The sequence below is a fragment of the Aethalodelphis obliquidens genome, unplaced genomic scaffold (genome assembly GCF_003676395.1).
Source record: "Aethalodelphis obliquidens isolate GAN/ISIS:26980383/991018 unplaced genomic scaffold, ASM367639v1 scaffold5, whole genome shotgun sequence".
Lineage (NCBI taxonomy): Eukaryota > Metazoa > Chordata > Mammalia > Artiodactyla > Delphinidae > Aethalodelphis > Aethalodelphis obliquidens.
Window position 1 is genome coordinate 61,642,787 of NW_020837949.1, and position 25,527 is coordinate 61,668,313.

The 25,527-nt window shown below is 44.7% G+C and overlaps 1 protein-coding gene across 1 annotated transcript in view; it reads left to right on the forward strand.

Moving 5' to 3' along the window:
* The first annotated feature begins 2,259 nt into the window (after window positions 1–2,259).
* Window positions 2,260–25,527, forward strand: part of NXPH1 (neurexophilin 1) — a 292,631-nt gene continuing 269,363 nt past the window's right edge. Inside the window, exon 1 of the mRNA XM_027102537.1 lies at window positions 2,260–2,670. Coding sequence (XP_026958338.1) covers window positions 2,617–2,670 — 54 coding nt within the window. The 5' untranslated portion in view covers window positions 2,260–2,616. The remainder of the gene's footprint in view (window positions 2,671–25,527) is intronic.

Genomic DNA, 25,527 nt, shown 5'->3' on the forward strand with positions numbered 1-25,527 from the left:
CGTTGAGGAGATGCTGGCCTCCCCTCCGGCAGAGAGGGCCTGGTCCCGGGATCTCACCGGATACGGGTGAAGCTGGCCTGTTGGTTGTGTGATGGACAGGGTGAAGGGGAGAAGACAAGGACAAGGTTTGAGAGGGAATGGTGAGGGTGAGATAGAGACACAGATATGCAGAGACGGAGAGGGTCAGAAAACCTGAGAGAGACACAGAAGGAGGTAGAAAGACGCCGAGGGACAGGCATGGACTACAAGAAAGAGGACACAGAAATGAGAGTGAAAGAGAGAGACAGCAAGGGAGAGACTGAGAAAAACAGAGACAGTGAGAGTCAGAGCAAAGAGGTGGAGACTGGGAGATACTGGCCGAGGAGGAGGTTTTAGGAGCGAGGGAGGTGGCAAAGGCTGCAAGCATCCCCTATCACCCCACCTCCACTCCCAGGCCGCACCCCCGCCTTGCCCAGCCCACGGCTAGGAGTCGAGCGCGCAAGGTCGCCCAGTCCTCTCGGCTGTCGCGCGCTGAATGGCTGGCGGTCCGCAGCGCCCGGGTCTCAGGCCTCCCAGCTACAGGTCCGCGGTGCCCCGCGTAGGCGCCCAAGGCGGGCTGGGGAGACCTGCACCCTCCGGCTCCCGTTTCTGCCCTACGCACCGCCCCACTACGCTTCCCGCCACTCCTCTGGCGGTCGCAGTCCTCCTCACGACCCTTGGGAAGGGTGCACTGCGGCCACCAGAGACACCGCAGGAGCCACTTCTCCCTGCGGGCCCAGCCCGCCGAGAGCCTAGGAGCGGGATCCATTTACACGGGGTATTAATTGGTCTCTGAGGAATCGTTCGCCCACGTGCCGATGTAATTGCCCGAGTCAGGAAGGTAGGCGAGCCGAGCGGTGGACCTACGGAGAAAGCACCACGGCACTGGCGCCGAGAACCCCAGCGCACTCCAGAGCGTCCCCCAGTGGCCGGGCAGGACCACGGATAGAGCCTGCGACTCCGCTCCGGAGTGGCTCTCGGGGTTCTCAGGGCCGCCGGTAGAGGTACAGCTGCTGGCTGCGCCAGGATCCTCGGGGCTCAGCTCACCCCACCCCTCCCTCTGAAACTCGGACTGCTTGCGCCTGCCGTGTGGCTGTTTTCTTCCGAAAGGCCAGTGTCTTATATCTCAAGTTCAAGTCCTGAGGACTTGCCCAGTCTCCTCCCCTTAAGTCATTTCTACCATCCTTCGGCAGCCTCGGGAATCAGCGAGCCTCGGACCGCTCGTCCCACATCCAACGCGGGCAGTCCCGGTCTGTCCGGTGCAGTAGCCCGGCGCATTCGCTTCTCACCCTCCCTCTCTTTCTACCTCCCTTTCTCTCTTCCTCGCTTTCCCCCTCTACTTCCCCTCCCTCTCTTGCCTCTTAAGTTTCCTGCACCGTGAATCCAACTGTGCCAAGCCTAGGCTCCTGCGGAACCAATCCTGAGCGCGACCCGGGTACTGGGACGCGGACTCTGCCGAGGCTGGACAAGGCAGCGGGACCGGTCCGCGCCCGAGCATGGAGATGAAGCGCCAGGGAGGGCATGTTCGGGACGCCGGAGACGCCAGGCCCGAGTAGCTCCTCCATGGAGCCTTCGCAGAGCGGTCCCTGCTTGCTGGATTCGCCCCCAGTCCTGTGCGGTACGTACCCTCCGCCTCCACAGTCCCGATATGGGGGACACCTTGGGGTGGGGTCGGTGGGGCAGCAGGAAGGGGCAGCGGGGAAGGCCACTGGTTGGGAGACAGAGTGAGCCTGAGGGGTGACCCTCACAGACCCGGGCAGGCTTCCACTCTAGAAGTTAGCGACTGGCTGTGCCCCTTCGCTCGAAAAAAGTAGTACATGTGTATGCGCGTGGTATCTGTGTGTGTGCAGGGCGCTCGAATGGGTAAATTGAAGCCGGCTTTCCTATATGCAAATTGCATTCACTTTCCCCACCCCCATCGCACCAAACGCGTGGAGATACCCGGTACCTAATCCTGGTCAGCCCTACCTACCCCTTCCTCTTCCCGCGCCCCCCTCGCTCAATATCTCTCGCTCGCTCTCCCTCTCTTTCTCTCTCCACCTCTCTCTGCTGGTGTGTACGTGTGTGAGCACTGCCAGGGCTGGCGAAGAACCAGCCACCGCCTTTAGTCCGAGCCTCCCGGCCATCAAACACTAGGGCAGGTCTCGCTGCCAGAGACGCTTGGTCTCGGAACCAGCCTGCACGCGGCTCTGTGTGCCCCGCCACCTCCTGGCTCCACCTCCCGGGAACTCGCACCCGAGCAGCACAGGGCGCAAGGAGCCCCTCATCCTCCAACCCTCCTGCCCGCCTGCCTGCGGACCGCGCGCTCGCGGGTTTCAGGCGCTGGATTTGCTCGCTTTTCAGTTTTTCCTGCCTCCCCCACCTCCGGGTTTTTTTTTTTTTTTTTTTTTTGGTCCATCCCTCCCGCCACGACCCCCTTTCCGCGCTTGGTTGCCAAGCCTAACCTTGCCCGCGTGGTCATGGGATGTCTAATTTCATTTGTATCTAGGCTGCTGAGAGCGCTCCTTGCTCTATAAAGTGGATGTCAGGTGGATCTATGTTTTTGAAGGAACAAAGACTCAGCGAACGCACCGCCGAGGAAGTTTGAGACGCGGGAGGATGCAGGCTACGTGCTGGTACGTGCTTCTCCTCTTGCAGCCCACCGTCTACTTGGTAAGTCGCTGCCAGTCCCGCGCCCCCGCAATCACACCCTGGTCGCAAGGCCAGGCAACTGGGGGCGCGCGGGAGGAGGGTGAGACCGCCAATTCAGCGAGAGCGACGTTCCTAGCGACGGTGTTGGAACAACTTTGTCAAACTGATCTCCCCATCCCTGTGGGATTTTCCGGGGCTCCCACCCTCGTTTCCTGCTCCAGTACCCCCTCCTCTCCTGCGATTGATTCTAAACCGCGTCTAGGGCGCCCTAGATACCCAGAAACCGAAGAGATAGCTGGACGGGATGCTTTATAGGGAGAGAAGGCAAAGAGAAGGGATGGAAGACAGGGAACTCTTATTAGTTCATCCAGAGTTTAAACGAAAGGAAATGGAGGTGGAGAATGGAAAGCAATGAATCTGCCCAGGTCCCCGACTTTGAAAGTAAATCCACCCACCTAACCCCCAGTTTGGAGATGCGGCACATAAAGAAGTGCAGGTAACTTTGTTCGACTTGCAGGGTTCAGACAGGACAAGTTTAACTATCTAGGAGCCCCACAAGCGTCCAGATGGAGTTGGGTCAGAGATGCTCCAGCAAACATGTAGAGGCTCCCCTTCTCTCTCCTCCCAATCTCTCCTTCCCACCAGATAACCAAACCCCAGTTCCAGTGCTGAGCCCCCTTATTAGGGAGTGGCAGACCTTGTCGCTAGGGAGAAAATACTAAGCAAAGCTACCATCCGAGTCCTCCCAGAGCCGAGTTTTCTGAGGTCCGGACTTTGCCCACTGTTGGAACTGGGGTTTGCGTGGGGGGGGTGGGGGGCTTTGAGGGAAGCACTTTATTGTTGTGGTGGTGGTGGATTGGTAGCTGTGGACACGGCGCGGAGCCAAGACCGAGAGCACGATTTCTCGGGTCTGACTTCAGGGAGGGCCAGGGACAGTCTTATCCTGCTGGTGAAGTTGTGCTCAGTGCACAGAACCCCATAACCTACCTCTGGGCCGCAGGAGCGCACTGAGGGCACTATGTGTTCCGAGTAGGAACAAGAAGCGCTTGGGCGGCATGATGGGTTGAATAAACGGGAATGGGGTGAGCGGTGCCGTCTCAACCCCAAGGGCTTCAGAACCCACAATCCTTGGAGCAAAAGTGTTGCCATACCTGCAGTTGAGAGCGTTTCCCAGCTGTTGCCCTGGTGCCTGTGACTGCAGGGCTGCTAGTTGTGTGAACTCTGTATATGCTAATGAATGTGTATGTATACGTGTGTGTGAATATGAATGTAAGGGTATGTGTGTAAACGGGTTTCAGCTGGAATCCAAGAACCCTCAGTGTTGCGTGTGTTTGCACCTTTATCGCCTGACCATGGCAGCCGCGGACGCCAGAGGGCGCTGCGCGTCAGTGTCCTCGCCTACAGGACACCTTGGGGTAAACAGGTGAAAGCCCGGGCAGCCAATCCAAAAGAACTGCCTTTCTGACTCCTTTACCGAAGTCTGTGCCTTCCCCGGCTAGAACGCAGACGCACTGCAAAAAGTGTCCTTCCCATTTCTCATCTTCAATCATTCTTGCCCACCTGTGTCCAGTAAACCCACTGACATTGAGAGCTTAGAGAAGCAGGGCAGAAAGTTTGGCCAGAGGAAACACAGAAATTGTTTGTTGAAAGAAGGGGGAGGGACCCAAAGTGAAAGCTACAGAGGGAAAATATTAAAGATTCCCTTGACCATGGAAACCCTCCTGCCCCTCTCCTCTGCATACCTTTACGCAGGACCTGAACCTCAGGACTGTTCGTAACGTCCTTGAACTGTGCTCACACACGGCAGAAGCTCGCGGCTGTGGTGCAGTTATTGCTTGGAACAAGTATTTCGATAGTCTGGAAAATATCTGTCAAAAGTAGAAGTGAAATCAATACGTTGTGTTAAATTTTAAATGTGTTTGTTGGCAGTTAAACCGTTTTCCACTCATTGCAACAACAGTGCTGGATTTATTCTAATGCGCTGCGTTCTCAACAACAAGCGCATTAATTCTCCTTTAATTGTAAACTGGGAGCATTTGAAAACCATTCAGTGTGAAAATTATGCTGATTCAATTACCGTTTAGTTACAGACTTCATTACCTGAATGCCTTTTGGCAATACAGAGAAAGGAGACAATTTTTCCAATTTCACTCAAAACAATACAAAATGTGAACAATAAAATAGAGAAGGCGATTTAGAAGTCCATTCTTTTTCTCTCCGATCTAAAGTTGTTTTGTGTGTCGGGGATTAGAAACCACACGCACCACAAAAACAAAAGGCTGGTGGCTGTGACCCAAGGCAGTATTTCCAGGGATTGCAGTCCCATGGTTATTTGTCGGCAAGATCCCAAGCTGTTTTCCAGGAGGAGCAAGAAGCTGACTTTTACCATGGAAATGAATTTAGAAGGGTGAATTGGGCAGTCAGGACAGGTTGGATTTCGGCAAGTAAATACGTAGAAACCCTTGATTAAATCTCTGGGGCAATGAGACAGACCAAGAAGTGGTCAAAGCTTCTTTCTCCATCTATTTTGTTAAATACCAGAAACAGTAACTGAATTTATCATTTGTTTGGAGCCGCACCCCAAAACATCCCAGACCTTTGCAAGAAACTGCAATAGATGCCTGCAGGTTGTCAGGAGATGCTTCAAGTTACGCTCCAAAAAGGCAGGGGTGGCAGAACCATTATTTTATTTTTCCCCTTGAATTGCCACAATCCAGGGAGGAGTTAAATGAATAATTTTTTTGTCCTTATGGACTCACACCACAAGTTAAGTGACAGGGGCACTCTGTACATTGCCTCATAGCTGATACCACAGTATCACCTTTCTCTTTAAGCCCCTCGAATCCCAGTTATATTTCCCAAGGAATAATCACACATTATGTTCCAGGATCAAGATTTGTTTAGGTATCTCCTATGCAACAATATTGAGGCTTCTGCTTATAGAGACATACCTTAAATACTCCCAATTTTAAGAAGACATTTTTTTAAGTGAAAAATAACTCTCTATCCAGCAGATCAGTGCTCCATATTTAAGCCACAGTTCCCAGCCTGTATTTAGGTGAATGTTCTCAAAGTATGTTTCTTGGCCCAGGGTTCTTTGAATGCCTGTTCTAGTTTGAGAATTTTGAGTCTTTTTTTGTGCTTTGAGAGATGGGTCTGTCCTGTTTCAAACTAGAAGCCTATTTTAATACTGCAATGGGAAATTAGAGATGTGTCTGCAAAGTTACCTCCTGAAGCATATTAGCTAGGATACTCAAAAATCACCACAGGGCTAACTCCAGCCATAAATGCAGGGGAGTGGGAAATCATTAAAAAAAAAATAAATAAAGGCAAGGAAATCTTCTGTTTACTGAATGTTATTGAATTGCAGATTTAAAATTCTGAATTCAGCAGGAGAGGAACTTATAGTGTAATAATACTTGTTAAAAATAAAAAAGTCCTGCAATCTTTATTCTCCTGTCAGTTCTGGATTGATTCCAGGATATTTTCAGTATGATATAATGGGGTAACAGATAATAGCATTTTAACAGAATTGAAGCACACACTGGATAATCTAGGGCAATGTGGTTTCTGGATCGGAAGAATGAGGGTCCTAAGTTGAGTTATGAGCTGAAGGACAGGTATGAGCACACAGGGAGGGCACCTCCCAGCAGAAGGCAGAGGTGTCCTGCTTGGGGGCTCACCTGTGGCAATTTTCAGAGTCAAGAATTAAGTAAAATAGCACTCCCAGGGCATGTTAACAAAAACGTCACTCAGAAACTGAGTCCAGAGATTCTGCTGAGAGGTTGAATGATGCTACTGTGATCAAGTCACACATCCACAGTCTATTTTGAGAAGAGGCCCCTTGTCCTCCAATTTAGTTCCCACCATTTTTGCTAGGAAATTAATTTGCTAATAATCCTAGTCGCTTTTTTAACCGATATGGGCAAAAATGGAAAGTTCTTTCTCAAACTTGTGCTTAACATTTTGATTCATCTATTCCCTTGAATTTAGGGTATCCTGAAAATATGAATTCCATTACCAATTGTTTAACAGAGATTAAAGCATGGTTAATATATTCATGGAATACTACCTCTACACTGTTAGAAGCCAGACTGTTTGGGTGAATTCCACTCACTATGAAGGTAGCTGTTAAGAAATGTGGAAGCTAAGGGAAAAGTAGCAGGAAAGAGATCACCAATGTCTATCCTTTGGACTAGGTATGTGTACTTCCCATTCTTTGAAAATTAAGCCAGCTGACCGCTGAACGTTTTAATTAATTTCAGCTTATTCCTGAAAAGAAAAGCACATTACCTAACAGCAGTGATTCAGTGTTCTCTATTAAGGTCAGCTCTCGGAGGCAGTACTATAAGTTACCCAATCCCACTGAATTTCCTGACTCTTGTGCCCTAGATCAGCCTTCCAGATAAAGGATTAAACCTAAATTTTTAAAGGAGCCTATGCCCCAGCAGCACAAAGTGAGAACTCATCAGTCTCAAGACCTATTCCAGGGCTCTGTGAGAAGAGAAGTTGCTACCACTCCAGGCATTTCCCTGAAATAGTCAACTCTCCACTGACCAGGAAAGCAGCTCTCTGGGGGTGTGGAAAGCGCTTGGGTGGGTCGCACTTCTACTCACTTCCAGGAGGATTATACTGGTCTGGGGCCTTCTAGTGATACTTTTGGGGAAACAGCTTTCAGTATTAGAAGGAGAGAACTAGAATTGCTCCAACTTTCTCAGCAGTGTTTTCCCAGAAAGCCACTAAGTTTGTGGCTCCTCTTTGTGTGAAGTTGATTTCCATCTGGCTTTGAATTGTTGGCGACTATTTCCTCCTTAATGAAAGTGTTGTCTGGGTGAAAAATATATCAGGTGGCAGGGAAATTGGTTGATTTTTTTGAGATAGGTGACCAATGTCCTACTTTTCTATCTGAGGGAAGATTTTCTGCAGACTACAGAAATTGACAGTATTGTCCAGGTAATAACCACCGACCACAATATTTTCAAAAGGGCATTTGAGTGATGAAAGCATTTGGATATTGCTTTTTCAGATAAGCAATTTTCTCTCTTGGGCTTCTTTGATTTTTATAGGGGGTGGGGGAGAAGGGGCCACGCATTGGCAAAGGGATGCCTTCCCGGTTTCGCCTAGTTCTGAGATACCTAGGTACTTGTCAGCCTTGCTTGGAATTGCGGGGTCTGAAGAGCTCTCAGTGAGTTTGACTGTCGCCGCAGTGATATTAAGGGTCAAAAGGGAATCCTGAGAATGAAGAATAACCCTCTTGTTGCATTCTTCCTCCCATAAAGAAAGCTGATGGAAGCTGTGAAAGTTTGCCTGCTCTCAAGTGGCTAGCTAGGAAGCGTTTTCTTTCCTTTCTTTCTTTCTTTCTTTCTTTCTTTCTTTCTTTCTTTCTTTCTTTCTTTCTTTCTTTCTTTCTTTCTTTCCTTCTTTCTTTCTTTCTTTTTCTTTCTTTCTCTCTCTCTCTCTCTGTCTCTCTCTCTCTCTCTCTCTTTCTTTCTTTCTTTTTTAAAAAAATGCCTAGGTTTGATTCGATTCAGGTAAGTTCTCTTAAAGCAACCTCGTCCTTTAGGAGCTTCAGATCTCATTCTAAGACCTTAACAGTCCGCGCCATTTTAATTAATAGAGGGAAGTAGGCGAGTTAGCCTGCCGGGCGCCGTCGGGTCAGCGACTTCCAGAGCAGCTGGGTGGCAAGGCGGGTCTGCTCCCTCGCCTCCCCCTACATACTTCTAGCCAGTCCTGCCGTCAGTTTGCGGGAAGTTGCGATCTTGATTTACCCGCTACTCAAGCCCCAGACCAGCTCTTTTTCTCTAAGTCAGCACTAACCCCTCCCGGAGCGCGGTAAACACGGCGCGCGCGCATTTTTCTGCTGCCGATGGGCAGGTTGACGACTCCGCTTGAAGGAATGTGACAATAAAGTGGGAACCAAAGCTTGGCAAGCACTTAATCAAGGATAAAAAGGTTCCGCCGTAAGGATGTCACTCAATTTATTGTGAAAGTCGAATGAATTACCTTAAATGAAAGTGCTTCCCAGATGAATATTACCGGCAATTTCCTGAGCTGGCTCTGTCAGCACGAGATGAGGGAATGCCAACCCAGATCAGGAAAGAGCGCCCATCTCAATTACTATGCCAGCCTTTCAAGAGCGGCTTTTTATTGAGATGATATGTATTGGCGGCTTCTTCAAGCCCCTCCGCGCGCCCAGGAGCGCGTTGGCGCATTTTCCAAGTTTGCTGTCTGCCCTCGCGGGTTGCTGGCTGTTGTTTAAACTTCTAATGAGCTTGCCGCGTTTCTGCTGCGGGCTCCAAACCTGGTTGCCTCTTCTGTAAAGAGCTTTCCCTAGTATGTTTTGTTTACTTCGGAGGTGGGGGCTGGCGGGGGGTTGGTGGGGGTGGGGCGGAGAGAATTCCCCTTCTAGGGGTCCCACTGTTATAGAAGGTTCCTCGGCATCAGGTCGGGGGCTCAGGAAGGCAGGTCGGAGCCCAGAGCTGGGGCCTGGGGATGGTGAGTGCCTTAGGGCCTCAGGAGCAGAGAGCGCGCTGCACGTGCCCCTCCCTCCGCGGCTAGCGAAAAGCCTTCGCCGGCTCCCACTTCCTTTAAAATTAATGAGCGTATTTTACTTGTTCCAGCTGGAAATACGGTGGGGAGGGTGGTAAGCAGGCCGCGGCCGGAGCACACCGCTGCATCTGCATGAGAATGGAGAACCGTGAGGCTTTTCTGGTGCTGTTTTTCTCCCACAGTAAAACAAATTGCTGCTTGTAAAAACCGAGTGTTTCCTTAGAAACTGGCTCGTGGGGGCTCTCCTCGTCCCTGCCGAACCTGACTCTGGCCGGGCTTCGCCCAATATCCCCGCCACCCTAATGGATTCTGACGGGAAGGATCAAGACAGCGGCTCGAGGGGCGCGAAGAGAGGCTGCGCGCCCTCGCCCCACCGGAGGAAGCGGGCGTCCTCCTGACATATGCCGCCCCCGTTCTCAGACCCCCTTTCCCACCCATTGATTTTCAAGGCCATTTCAAGTCATCTTCTTCAGTTAGAAGCGAGAAACTTCCGTCGACGTAGGCTTCAGACCCTCGACTCGGAAACTCAGCCCTCTGACCGAAGCCGCGGAGTTCGGGCCTGGGAAAGTTTCCCAGCCTGAGTCACCGCCGTCACAGTTGCGCTCTCCAGTGTCTGCTTTTAGCCTCAGGTGACCTCCAGCAGTCCCAACGGGTTTACGAAAACACAGGTGCAGCCCTTTCGCGTCTGGACCCCAAGGCCTCACACCAGAAGCGTGGCTTCTGGGGAACTCTTCGTTGACGCCGCCGAGCTTCGATGCTTCTGGGGCAGCCGGCAGGACAACAGCGGTTCTCCGGAGGGAGGCCGTGGCGCGGAGGGTGAATGGGGCCTTGGCCGGAGGCCGGCGGCTAGGCAAGCCGGGCCCGCAGAGCGATCCCTCAGAACCACGGACAGCGCCACAGGCTCCGCCCCGCGTGGTGCCCGCGGCCCGGCCTCCCTCCCAGCCGCGGTGCGGGCTCGGCCCCTCTGCAAGCAGAGTGCGCGCTTTCCGCAGACACCTCGCTGCCGCCCAGTCGCGACCTGAACCACCCGCCTCCCCCTCCCAGTCTTCCGGGAGCACTAAGCTCCGATCGCTAGGTCCCCAAGGTTTCCTGTGGTCCGAGCCTCTCGTTAGCGCTCCTTTCCCCGCCCCCTCCCTGGTGGCGGCGTCACGTGGTCGCCACAGAGTTTGTCCTGAGGAGAGGTGAATCCTTCTTTTCCTCCACTTTCTCCTCCCCTGCCTGCCCCCATTGCCTCGCACAGTTCGTTAAATCTACCCCTCCTCCCAAACAGAAACGCGAATCCTGTGAGGTAGAGCGGCAAGCATCTTTAACACTGTAAAAGACTCGTTTGACAGACAAGGAAACTGAGGTAGGAGGGGAACCAACTGTCTCGAAAGAGTAAAACCAAGTGGGGAACAATGAGTCCTGCCCTGTCTCCCACCTGCGGGGAGCACGGCTGGAGCCACCAAGTCGCCCACCAGATATGCGCCTTTGAAAAGCAGCGTGGGGTGGGCTGGGGTGCGGAGTCCTAATTATTATGAATTTCCAGAGGAGCAGTAATTATTCACGGAGAGCAGGCGAAACAACGGCCTGAGCAAGGGAATCGATATATTTGTTATCGAAAGTGCCTGGCTCGCCCGTAATGCAGACGAATGGGGATGCAGCCTCATTATTTTCCGTGGTTAGGCTCCCCGGCTTGGGGCCCGAAGCAGCATGGGATCTATCATCATTAGACCCGGGATGGGGTGGGGGGCAGTTTCTCCTTATTTACTTAGCAAAACAAACACTCCACCAACCCTACCCCCTCGAACACTGATAAACAACCGTCGTTCCTCCTCCTCTTCCCCCTCCCCTCGCCCTGTTGCTCCGGCTTCTGTTGCATACTCCCCCCCTCCCCCCCGCCCCCAGGCCTCCCCGAGCACTCTAGAGCGGACACTGCGGTCACTTGAAGTGCGAGCAGTTCCTCCTCGGCGGCGGTCACACGGTTGATTTGGTCCAGAAATAAGCCGGAGAGTACCGAGCGTTGGCGCTAGGGGTTCTCGGTGTCAAAGGCGAAGGTTGGCTGGGAAGTTCCGTCCTTTTCTCTCGCCTTAGCGTCAGAGCCAGTCCTTTCTGGACTCCCGATTCTGCAAATCCTCGCAGTATTAAAGGAGCAGGGGTTTGGCAGGTAGTGCTCCATCAACCCGTGTGAGAAGCCAGCTTGGAGAAATGCAAGCCCGAGAGAAGAGAACGAATCTGGAGGTGAAGGGAAGTCGAATATTGAATAGGAAGGGAGGGGAAGGTTTAGGCATAACGCCTCCAGGGTATTCTCGAAGGTCCCCGGTGAGAACGGCCTTCTTCCAGCTCCAGGTGAGGTGCTGGCCTTTTGCCTGGGCGCGCCAGTCAGTTGCAGTTTTCCAGGAGTGGGAATGGGCCCCACCTGCACCCACTGGAGTCGCCGAACTGTTGAGGGTCCTGCCGAGTATATTGCACAGCGTCTCCCCATTTCTCTTCCATTCTGCAGCCCTCACGCCCTGGCACAGCCTTTCTCACTCCTAGAAGTTGCCTGACGCTCCTGGTGGGCAGCTGCTGGGATGAAACTTGTATTCCTGTAGAGGTGTCTTCACTGTTCCCTGAAATGCCACAGTTCTTATGGTCAAGTGAGGGGTGTGTGTGTGTGTGTGTGTGTGCCCGTGTGTGCGCGCGCGCGCGCGTGTGTGTGTGTGTGTGTGTGTGTGTGTGTATCTTTGAGTGCTTGGTCTTCATCTGGCAGCCTTTCCCTTATTACAGCAGATCAATGCTGCAGAGAAGATAGGGTGTGGCCCTTAAAAAAACCCTAACTCCTCCTCCTTAATTGCAGTAAAACTATCATAGTTATAATAACATTTATAATAATACTGATGAGAACAAAATTTAAAATTGTGGACTTCCAGCTACTAAAGTAATAATAATACCCTTCTCCCCTGGAATTTTCTTTTCTTTGGAGCCCAGCCTTTCATGGTACATTGTAATTACCTGAGTGTCTTTGTTTCCTTGCCAGCAGAGACAGCTAGCCAACACAACACCAGCACTGTATGATCTACTGGCATCATTTCCTCCCACCATCTTCATTTTTAGAGGTTTTATAATTAAACTCCATGAGATATATGTAACATAAATCCAGTGGAGGACTTTTTATTTATATTTATGTAGCATGCTGAGAAAGGAAAATTAAGGAAGTGCTTATATTGAAGTAATAAGCCTGCTTTGATATTAACAGAAATGTCACTTTAATTTACTTTTCTCAAGTCTAAAAGACTGTCTCTGTGAGACCAGACCCCATAGTCATGCCTTTTTCAGGAGAGATCCCAATAAAGTGAAAAAGACATTAATTAGCTTGTACCAACTTAGTGGGGAAAAAGGCCAGGCTCGCCACTCACTGGAAATATATACCAGGCTAAATGTGGCAAAGTTGCAGTATGATGTAGGACGTTGAGCAGCTAGCTGGAAACAGCTGCAAAGCCCTACATTTTTCTGCCTATCCCTGCCCCTAACCTGTCACAATGCACATTTACACATAGAGTAACAGGGCCTTCCAGAGCCAACACAAAGACATCATGCAGCAAATCAACAGGAATTTTAATAAAACTGAAAACCATAGACTAAAGGGAAGAAGGCACCGATTTCCTTCTCTAAGATAGGTTATTGCCAGAAAACTTATGATGGAAAGTCTTGGAGAAAATGTCCTGGCTTAGAAGACCCTTTTACATGTACAGGTTAAACACACACACATACAGACACACACACACACACACGCACACACATAAGAGCAAGACTGGATATCTGTACATCTCCTCTTTGAAGGATTCCATGGAAAATTATAATGGGGAATTCTTTTGTTTTCATAAGTTGTTGGACCCGAAATTTCAACTTGGGTTTGACAGTACCATTTCCTTGATAGGAATCTGTTACCTGATACTACGTTATTTCCTGTTTATGTCAGTATTTTCAGCTATAGAATGAAAGCAATTTAGGTGAAGAAGAACTACTGGCACGATAGCTGGAATTTCAGTGATGTATATATATGCCAACCTCTCCAACTGAACTTTAGTAAATGATACTTCTCCTTGTAACCTTGTAGCTGAATGCTATTAGAGGCCCACAGGTATATAAAACAGCTTATATAAAATTAATGGACTGCTTTACATTCACAATCTCTTACTCGTGAAGCCCTTGTAAAATATTACACCTATTTAAAATAGGGAGAATATAAAATCAGGTTTGGTGTGCAATCGGTAGTTGTAAATGGTTCGATGAAGTATTTGATTGTTTTGAGTGAGTTTAACAGTGTGATGGAAATTTATTGTTCATCTTTGTTCACTGATGTGCTAATCATAAGGCTGCTTCTTCTTTTATGTACTTGGCCAGTTTTGAAACTGATCGTAAGGTTCCAAGGCAACATCTAAGTACATAATCAAAATTTTAGGAAAGATGAATTTATTGACTTACTAGATTACAAAGATATCCACGGGTCACCATGAAGTCACACACACACACACACACACACACACACACACACACACACACACCCTCCAACATTGCTTTATTATTTTGTTTAAAATGATCAACCATATATTTATTGGCATTGAATACACTGGACATTTTATATGCATTTTTTGAATAGGAAAATGGATAGAGGTTTTAATTTAGCATCAGACTCATAAAAATAGTCTTTCTGAGTATAGTGAAATTATTAAAATAAATCTCTTCATGTTTTTCATTGATGTGGACAAAATTTGGAAAAATGAGAGATCCTCATTCTTTTTTTTTTTTCCCCCTCTAAACGTATATTAAAGACTGCATTTCTCTTTAATCTGTTACTTAGTTTATGATCTCAAAGACAAGCCGTAAGCCCCACTATGGATTTTTTTTTTCCTTACTATGCATTTCGTTTGGGGAATGAAGCATTTTTTTTCTCCTACCTTATTAGACTGAGAATTTTACGCAGCCTAAAACCATAGTGACCTTTTCCAAGCCTTCTTCCCCCTTTCCCCCACTTCACTCGAAGTTTACTAGGTAAACTTCTAGAATGGTCATATTTTTTTCTTCTTGTATAAATGGCCACTAGACTATTGTGTTAACATCTCCTCTAAATGAGAAGCAATGCCCTAATTTACCAACCATCTATATACATTGCTGATGCTGCTCCATACTTGATGGAAGACTCTTAAAAACATGCATCAGATTACATGAGATCCATTACACTTTTTGTTTGAGAAGTTTTCAATGAAAATGCCATAACTAATCCCAGGTTTGATTCTAAAACTGAATTGAACTATGAGTTGTGATTTGTTGTTGGAGCAGTTGTGCTGTTGGTAATAGGACCGACTACATGATCTCTGAAACTGGAAATATAAAATACCTTTACTCACATAATTTTTCTGCTTATTTGTGAATAGTTTCCTGTGCCAGGGCACCATCATTTATTGTCTTACAGCATTAAATGTAGAGAAAGATGCAAACCACTGCATATGAAGTTATTCATGGATAGTCAGTGTAGTATTTCTCTGCTCTTGATGTGAAACTTAATTGCTATTGATGTTGAGATTTTGCAGAACATGGCAGAGTTTTTGCCTCTTTCACAAGAAATATGTAATTGAATGATGAGTGCCTCATATTAGATTTTCAACTGTATTTCTGATGGTTTAGTAAGGCAGTGTTACGAGTAGCTGCACCAGAGGCAGCCACAATCTCTAGCCATTATCAAACTAAAGCAGAACTGGCACTAGCACATATGAGCTGAGCTACCACTTTTGGATCTGCAGCTCTGCTGTCAGGCTGAAATGTTCTGGAGTGTGGAAGCATGAAGAGTGAATGATTTGGCCTGAGATGTTTAATCCTGCCTTGCATTCTTGACTGAAATCCTTCACAGTTAGAAGAGCTCTAATGTGTGGCCAGATGGATTTGCACATTTCTCAGACTGATGGATTTTTTCCGCCCTTGAACAAATGCTGAAAAAAATGAGAAGTTTTAACAGCAAATCAACATGCCAAAAGATGGCTGATATCCTCCCAAAGACCACTACTTCTAGCTAGGTGGATAATATCATGGCACCTGTGCAATGTCAGCAATGAATTCATTACTCTTCTATTCAGGAATAGAAAAGTAATGATGAAAAAGTGGGTGACTTCTTGCTCCAGTGAAGACCTGGCCACAGGAGGGAGAAAATAGGCCCTTTTCATTCATCCTGGATGCCCCTACCCCCCTCCGGTCTCTCTCTCTCACTTCAATTCTTAAGGGAAATGGTGTTGATAAAAGACCTATTAGGAGAAAAGAGGGGAAGAGAATGGCAAAGTATCTTCTTAATTCTGTGACCTTGGGCAAACTTTTTAACCTCTCAGATCTTAATTACCTAATCTGTAAAATGAGGCTAACAATACCTCCTACCCAACAGAGTTGTTATTGAGGATTAACTGAGTTAATGTGTTACAAAGAGCTTAGAAAGGTGTGTGGCACATAGCAGTGGTGAATCAATAGTAAAGGAAAAAAGTTGACGGAAAGGTTTCTGGACCAGGTTCCCATGCTCCCAGCACAGCTGTTACAGGGATGAAACACCGCTCTGCCCTAAGACCAATCCTATCTTTTGTTTCCCTCTTGCAGCTGGTTGATTGCTGTACCGTTTGCCCAGGGCTGTCCAGTAAGCCATATGTATTTAATGGGAATAGTAACCATTATGATTAACACACAAGAAAATGGCCATTTCTACAGCAACTACCCAAGTGTTTATAGAAATGAAGAGACAAGTCATCGGCAGGCCCAATGAACAGATTGCCTAATTGAAATGAGAATTCTTGTGATGTTTTAATTTCAGGTGGCAAACACTGTGGGCATTTATTAAGATCTAATTTTAAGTATTGATTAATTTGTGAACAGTATTTGCTTTTATTTACTTTTTTTTTAACACTTGAAATTCTCTTAAAATTTGCACACAATGTAATCAAAATGTACAGCCCACTGGGTTTTAAAGTCCAAAGACCTTTGGACAGGGGATACAGGCTGCTTTTCTCTGGTGAAGTTCATTCTAGCTGCACGCTTGTATGTGGCAGTACATTAGCTCCCCAGAAGTACTAGATGAAATAATTTAGTGGGTTGAGAGCACAGCACCCTTCCTATATGCTGCTCAGAATATGTCCTGTAGGCCACCATATGCCTCCTTCCAAGGCATTGTCCTGGGTACCCAAGAAGGGTTCCTACACAGAGATAGTATTTTGTGTCTTGGATTTGACTTTAAAGTGGGGAAGGTGTGGAGATGACTGCAAAAGATAAAATCTTCTACCTTCTTGTTTTTACCCTGAGCCAAGCACTGTGCCAGGACTTTAGCATGGATTTTTTTTTTTTTTCATTTAGTTCTCTTAACCCTGTAAGGTGATAGGTACCATCAGTAAGGTACTATTAATATCACTAAATATTAATATATTAATATGCCCATCCTAGTCATATCATTAATAACACTCCATTTTATAGATGAAACAATTGAGGCACTGAGAATGTGAGTGAACAGTGCAAGGTGGAAAGATTCTCTTCCAGATAGTCTAATTCTTGAGCCACTGCTTTTAATTACAACACCACAGTGTGTGTGTGTGTGTGTGTGTGTGTGTGTGTGTGAGATTAAAATATTTTTTGAAAGAAAGAACTGGGTTGCTTTCTACTTCAGTGACTAGTTCTTGCTACCCCTCCCTCTGGATAGACCTTATTTGAATAACTGGATGTGTACATAAAACGCTGTTGGTACTACTGTAATTTAGTAGTTTTATTAGATGTAGTGCATCAAAGGGGGGATACAAAGGTAATATATGCAGGTTTGACACTGATGGTCGTGACTCTAGCTTCTGCTGATGGCGTGTGTGGGACACGGTCTCTTTAGGAACTCTGCATCTATTGACCTGACCAATATGAAAAATGATCCCTGGGCCTCAGGGTAAGGTAATAAGTGAGACCCGGGCATAAAGCACAGCTCTTACAGTCATCTGTGATGGAGTTTAAAATGATCCATGACATCCGTATCTCTTCTAACAAATCACACACCTGTTTCCTGAATTATTTGCCATGTCCGGGCAGGAGGAGGTAGGGAGAGGAGAGTAGAGTTTATTTGTAAGGGGATAACCACATGTAAGAGGCATAAACTCTAGTGTTTCTCATGGCATTTATCCTTGTGAGTTCTGTGTTTCTGAGAGCTGACAGATATAAAAAAGAGATGCAAATCCATATTATTTTATAAGCAAAATCTTTGCACATTGATACAAATTAAGAAACTTTAGAATATCTGTTTAGCTTAATACCTTATAGTCAAAATAGCCCCAAACATTTAACTAGTTTAGCATAGGCATTTTCACTGTGGGCTGGATATGTGATTTAAAAGTAAAATAGAAAAGTGCTCACAAAGTATTTTATAGAATTACTCGGTCTATGTTGAATTTAGGAATTTTTCTATTTCTGAAGAATAAAGGTAGATCCAAGATACTCCTGCCCAAAGTAGAAGCCCTCTGGCATGAGATGAAGGTGGAGAGTCTGGCGTCATTTCAGTCTTGTACTACATTTGACCTTGGGAAAGCTTAGTTATGCCTTGGGGCAAAAAATTAAATGTTCCATTTTGCAGCAGTATCATCCTTCACCTTTATGTGGATTTAAAAATGTAAATAAAATTGCTTTCTGTAAATGGTATACATGAAGGTCATATTCATATTCTCTGCAAGGATTCCAAATGCCATTTGACCCATCATTGGCTCAATAGATAATAATGTGTTCTATTAGTTTTTAGTAATCTACTTTTTAAGCATTTTATGACCCAGTATTTTTATGCTTAGTTCCTAGTTTGTGAAATAAGAAATCAGAAATAAACCTTTTAGCAGTTCATTGTAGATTTATTTATAGAATGTGGGCTTTCAACTTTGAACTTTTAAAAATGCCAGATCTTCCCAGAATACATAGTCTGGCTGAAAATCTGCAATGAGAGAAGAATGTGCTTTTGAAAAATTTTGGGGGTTCAAGCTTATTCTAGTTATTATCTCCATTCCTTTCCTTGTAGGCCAGTCAGAAAATGGGGTTTGAGAACCCTCATAGCAGAGTGCAACCAATGGACTTAGACAGTAAAGTAACTGCTCTTCTCTTTGAGAGAGAGGGTGTTTGAATTCTTTTCATTGAAATTTGGATAAGACCCTGATAGATCCTTGTATTTAATTGTCATGATTTTGATTGTTAATGACTTTTGACTGCTTCTTCTGGAGGTACCTGTCAGCCATTTCCGAAGCACAGATGGCTTTATCAGAAGCAGTAGGAGTTCCTTTTTCTTACTAACCTCGAGCTGAACAAATTATTTTGGGAAGATGAGCAGACCAATGTCAGCACAAGTTTTTCTGTCTTTGGGAGATTATTTTGTTTATTGAATAATGTATTGAGATCACTCTGTTTCAAAAATTTCTAGCTGTTTCTTAAATTGTAAAGAGTATTAGTCCGCTCTCTGAGTAGATATGTCAAGAATATTGAATGACCAAGGCTGTAAGACAATGATAATACACCCCTGTTTGCTTGGAAAAGTCCTGTTTTATGCCTATCATTTATATCAAAAATACCATCTCATTTTCAAAAGTGTTTTGGTGGGGATGGTAAATTATATGGTCATCTTATATACAACTCAACCCTCAAATGGCTGAAAAAGGTTGATTATAAGCCTTTATGAAAGGCTTATGATTATGAAAGATTGTTGAATAGGCAAGGAAATCATTCCCATCTTTTACGTTCCCTTTCTTATGAGACATTCAGGGTCCTCATGAACTTGGGCAACCAGGATTCACTACCATAATGTGCTTCATGGAATGTATCCCATACTCTTTATTTAAAAATTTGGTAACATTTTAAATTAAATATTGTGCATTACACAGTCATGGGAAAAGCTGATAGAAAAGGACTGGCTGATTAGCTATGCAGAAGTCCTGCAGAGTGGCATCAGCATGGAACAATTGCTTTGGTCCAGGGCCCAGAAACTGAACGTTACCAGTGCTCCTAGAGTTAACACAGAAATAGACTCACTCTAACCAGCAAATCATTTTGATAATGCCCTTTTGCTGTGAGAAGAATATCTAAAACACTATTCAGAGCACATTACTTTCAATATGGTAGCTCTGGAGAGTCCAATTAGTAATCAAAACTTTATACATATAAATATATATATGTATGTGTGTGTGTTTATATATGTATGTGTGTATATATATATGTGTGTGTATGTGTGTGTGTGTGTGTGTGTGTGTGTGTATATATATATAACTTTGAGGTTATTTCATAAGACGCATGGCAGACCCCAAAGTAGAGTCGAAGGTTCCTTTTTTCTGTCTAGTGTCTTCCTATCCTTGAGAGTACTGAGCATGCATCACCTTGCTTGCTTCTCTGAATCCTTTTTTCGATCTTTTTGATACATTCTTTCTCTAGGTGTGTTACTATCATTGATAAAACTTCAAGCAGCTGCTCCTGTGGACCTACTGAATATTCTTCCTATTCCCATTATTTATTTTATTAGATCTCCTGAAGGCATCATTTTCTTCCTTAATGTCTTGGTTCTTGATGCGTTAGAAACTCATTGACACCCTTGACCCTCCATCATGTTTTATATCTTCCTTTTTTAGGGCTTTTCAAGGCCTTGAGACTAGGAATGTGAATATGTGATGTTGATTTAATAGGTTTCTCTTTCACACCTCTACTGGGGGTTATTCATGATGGGTAATTCAAGCAATTAGGCAAAGCCATTTAGTGTGTGGTGGGAAGAGGGGAGAAGGAAGCATTTTCCATGCTTTTGTTCAAATGCTTGAGCTGTTTTTACAGTAGGCATCCTATAGACATGTCTTGGTTTTTCCAGATTTCATGGGATTGTAGAAGTTGGTGCCTGGTAAAGTGTTAAAAAGAGTGGGGGAGAGGGTGAGGTGGTGGCTGTGGGGATTGATACTAGAGACACTTCACGAATTCTCCTTTGTTTTGCAAACGCATTGGCAAAAGTTAAATGGATCCTCCGTGGTAAGAAGCGTCAATGCAGATTGCTCCCTCTGACAGCTCAGGAGATGAGTGTGCTTCTTACTTTGCTTTTCTGGGAAAATCTCATGAGGAATTGTTCCCTAGGAATCTAGTTCGTGCTGGTCTCTGGCAAGGATGGTTAAAATTTTTAAAAAATCTACTTTTATTTTTAATTGTGGTAAGGTATAACATAAAGCTTACCAGCTTAACCTTTATGCGGGCCTCTCACTGTTGTGGCCTCTCCCGTTCCAGAGCACAGGCTCCGGACTCGCAGGCTCAGCGGCCATGGCTCACGGGCCCAGCCGCTCCGCGGCATGTGGGATCTTCCCGGACCGGGGCACGAACCCATGGCCCCTGCACCGGCAGGCGGACTCTCAACCACTGCGCCACCAGGGAAGCCCCAGCTTAACCATTTTTAAGTGTACAGTTCAATAATGTTAAGTACATTCACATTGTTGTGCAACCAGTTTCCAGAACTCTTTTGATCTTGCAAAACTGAAACTCTATACCCATTAAAGAGCAACTCCCCATTTTCCCGTCTCTCCAGGCCCTGGCAACCACCAATTATACTTTCTGTCTGTTTAAATTCGACTACTCTAAGTACCTCGTATAAGTGGAATCATGCCATATTTATCCTTTTGTGACAGGGCTTATTTCTCTTAGCATAATGTCCTCAGGGTTCATCCATGTTCTGGCATGTATCAGAATTTCCTTTTTTTATAATTAAATTTATTTAATGTGATCATATTTATCAATTAGCCTACACCCTGATAATATAAGAATTCATCCATATTTTCTTCTTGTACATACATGGTTGTTTTATTGTTTTACATTTAGAACCCTGATCCATTTTGAATTTATGTCTTATGTATGGTGTAATAGAAGTCTAATTTTATTTTTTCAAATGGATAGGCAGACAGACTACCATCAATTGTTTAAAATACCACCTTTGCTTCAGTGATTTCAGATGACGCTTTTATCGTATACTAAATATCCTTGCATCTGTTTTTCTTCCATTGGTCTGTTTGCCTCTGTATGTACCAGTACCACGCTGTGTTAATTAGAAAGGCTGTCTAGCTTTATTTAATGTCTGTTGGAGCTGGTTCTCTCTCACAGCTTTTCCCCCCAGCTTTATTGAGATATAATTGACATATAACATTGTATACATTTAAAGTGTAGAATGTGATGATATTATACATGTATATATTGGGAAATATTTGCCACAGTAAGGTTGGTTAACACATCCCTTGCCTCATATGATTGTTTCGTTGTTGTTCTTGTTGTTGTTACAGTAAGAACATTAATGCTCTACTCTCATAGCAACTTGCAAGTTTTTAATATGGTATTGTTAATTATAGTCACCATGGTGTACATTAGATCCCTGGAACTTATTCATCTTATAACTGAACGTTTGTACCCTTTGACCAACCTCTTCCCGTTTCCTCACCTCTCAGCCCCTGGCAACCATCATTCTACTCTTCGTTTCTATGAGTTTGTTGTTTTTAGATTCCACATATCAGTGAGATCATACAGTATTTGTCTTTCTCTGTCTGACTTATTTCACTTAGGATAATGCCCTCAAAGTCCATGTTGTCACAAATGGCAGGACCTTCTTCTTTTTTTATTGCTGAATAATACTCTCATTGTGTATATATGTGTGTATCTATATCTCACATTGTTTTTATCTGTTCATCTGTCAGTGGACACTTAGGTTGTTTCCATGTCTTGGATATTGTGAATAATGCTTCAGTGAACATTGGTGTGTGGATATCTCTTCCAGATAGTGATTTCATATATTTTGGATGTATACCCAGAAGTGGGATTGCTGGATCATGTGGTAATTCTATTTTTAATTTTTTGAAAAACCTCCATACTATTTTCCATAGTGGTTGTACTGATTTACATTCCCACCAATGGTATGCCGAGGTTTCCTTTTTTCACCATCCTCACCAGCATTTATCTCTTTATGTTTTGATAATAGCCATTCTAACAGTTGTGAGGTGATATCTCACTGTGATTTTGGTTTGCATTTCTCCTCTTCATTGTGCACTTTGCTTCCCCTGCTACACAATTCTTCATCTTTTCTAAGCCCTTAGTTCTTTTCCAGTTTTGGCTTCTAATGACTGGGGAAGTGGTAGAATTAGGACCATTCGTGGAGAAGGATGTAGAAAATCCTCTGATGATACGTTTTAGCCACTAGCTCCTCTTTCTGATTCCTACTGTATCTCTCTTCCCTTAATCTATGCTATCCTCAAAATTAAGAACGAGTACAAAAGGGCCCTTTAAAAAGGGACACATGGTTCTAGAGAAATATTGCTGGTTCATGGTAAAGGTGGAAAGGATGAGGCAGCTTTTCTAGCAATCAGTGTTGACTGGAGTCTCAATATTGAAACCAGAGTTAACATCCCCATGGGGTGTTATAACAGGTTTTTGGTAAATCATGAATTTCTCAGTTCTTGGGGGTTACCGCAGCTGGACATTCATCTTTCTTAGCTACTGCCTTATATTTATGTGCTTGTGGTAAACAGGGCATTTTGTGGTGGGGGGTGCTTTTCCTGTCTCAGAGACAGGAAACAGGTCTGTGGAGAAATTATGTAGAAATCTTTTTTCTCTGATAAATGCAAAAGACAAGGACAATTTTTAGAAACTGGAATCTAGAAGTCTAACTTATACTACTGATTTCATCATCTGAGCTTCTATGCACTGTGGAGTGAACTGTGGGCAAGATGGACTGAATACTTGTGTCTCAGATTATCAGAGGGAGCCTTGTAATGCTATGCCATGCCGTTACTTTCCATACGGCCCCCAATGAGTCACTGAATTATTCTACGAATTATATTATTAGTTCTCCTATATGTAACTTTAACAAAAGGGGACTAAAGCTGTGTTTGCAAAACTGTAGTGTAGGTCTGAAAAGAAAATGAATTGGCTTAAACTAAAGATCAACTTGTGGCCACTTTAAAAGGCTAATCCCAAGACTTTAATCAGCTGGAGTAATATTCCATGCATGGAGAAAATTGATGTACTGAATATTGTGTCTTGGTGAGTAATCTCTGGTCCTATTTTCCTTTGTGGTGCCATTGAAAAAGGAAAGGAGTGGATCTTTGAATGGAAATCCAGGCTGTTAACAGCTCTAGCAGAAGGGTGAAAGGTAAAGCTTTATTTCCAAGCCAGGGCATTTCAGCTCACAATGAGAACAGACTTCCCTCTTTCTGAATACCATCTGCACAGTCTTGTAGGCTGAGTTGACGTTTACTGTCCAGAGAGAATGGCACTTCCCAGAAAGGATCAGAATTTGAACAATGTTCCAGCCTGGAATTTTAACATTCACAAGCCATTTGTGAGCACAAGTTGGGAGGAAATTGCCTGATGCTTATCAGCGTCCACTTTCTGTTACTTCTTCCAAAAGTGTTTGAGCCAATATTAAATATCAGGTGCTGTTGGAAGCCACTAACCTAGAAAATAAAAAGTGACTTGTTACAATGCACATTGGTGTACTTGTCAGTCATTCAAACCAAATATGAGATGCAGGGTTTTCTTGCCATGTGTCCTAAGGGCTGTTTCTTTGCCAATCATTTATTTGCTGACTCTTACAGAAAAGAACAATTCTTTAAGGCACTTTTCTAGATATAGCCTCCGCTCTGAAATGGGAAGGAATAAAGCTAGTTGTTGGTAATTTATTCTATAAGTGGTGAAGCTGAGGCACAGGATAGTTAAATGTCTTACCTGGGTCACACATGTAGGAGTTAGAATCAAGTCTGCTGACTTTCATCTTGCCAGCAAGAGAAATTAAGAACCACAGGATTTCATACTATTTTGCTACTCCCTGTCTACATAAGGGTGAAAGCCTAATATACTGACTTAGGGGGATCTGACCTAAAAGCATAAAGTTTGTAAAGGAGATAAAGAATTCTGGTTCATCTTGGTGATAGCTGATTAACTCATTGATCCCTGGCTTGGGAATAATAAATAATTGTTGTGATTGTTCATCATTTTTACTTGATTTCAAGGTTGCTGTAGTTTGAGCAATTTTATACAATAATCTGCCCATCTCTTTAGAATTCACAGAGGCAATGGGACCTTGAGTCTGGTCCAAGTGGCTGTGTGTGCTCAGCATGTGACAAAAATGATGAATGAAGATGCAGGTTCAAGGAAACAGAGGTCTTATTGGAATGACATCTGCTTCTCTTCCAGGCCAGACATGACATACCAGGGATCGGTGAATCATGGAGGAAAAGGAATTCGACAGGCTTGAAAACATAACTTTTTTTCTGGCTTATTTGACTTTGAGCAGAAAAACGAACTAAAACAAAAGTAGTTGATTTTTCTATTTCTCATACTTTGTGCATCCAAATTCATAAAGCTATATTAAATTAACTATAAAAGGAAACAATTTTTTGGCTTTATGAGACTTGTAATTTAAGCTATTGTTGCCCTCTTATATCTATTCACTTATTAAGGTCCAGCTTGTTGAAAACAAGGCTTTGCTTTTGACTTACGTTTTCAATTTATTTCCTTGCCAATGCTAACTCTCCATTTGCACCACCCTCCCCACCATTGACTAAATAAACTCTTCAACTCTCAAACTATATTAAATTATCAGAATGGTGGCACGTTATCCTAGGTATACTTTCAAACATGGCACCTCACATGTAGAACAGAGAATCTCTTATATCCACAAAGCTCAACTGAATATTTATGCTCATCAGATGGACCTCTAAAAACACTTTGTAGGAGCTATGGGTTTTTTACATTTAAAAATGGCTTTTAAGAGGTATTTTCAAACTCTTTCATTATGGAAGCGCCATTACTTCTTGGCTTTTCCACTTAATTTCTGATGTCTTTAAAGAAATGCCCTTTGTGGTACAGCCATTTTGCAATAGTTGGCAACTGATGCAAATGAAACAAATCTCTACTTCTCTAGTCTAAGTAGTTTAATTTTCTCAGGCAGTTCCAGAGCTTCTTCCTAAATGGGGGAAAGAAACAACCTGCAGATACAATCTGTGACTGGTATATGCTGGATCAGAATTGATACGTTGATGGGGAAACCATTTGTCAAACGATGTAGTTAAGAATCAGGAAGAACCTAGGGGTAGTTAAGAATCATGAAAAACCTAGGGGTAAGACAGGAATAAAGACACAGACCTACTAGAGAATGGACTTGAGGATATGGGGAGGGGGAAGGGTAAGCTGTGACAAAGTGAGAGAGTGGCATGGACATATATATACTACCAAACGTAAAATAGATAGCTAATGGGAAGCAGCCACATAGCACAGGGAGATCAGCTCGGTGCTCTGTGACCACCTAGAGGGGTGGGATAGGGAGGGCGGGAG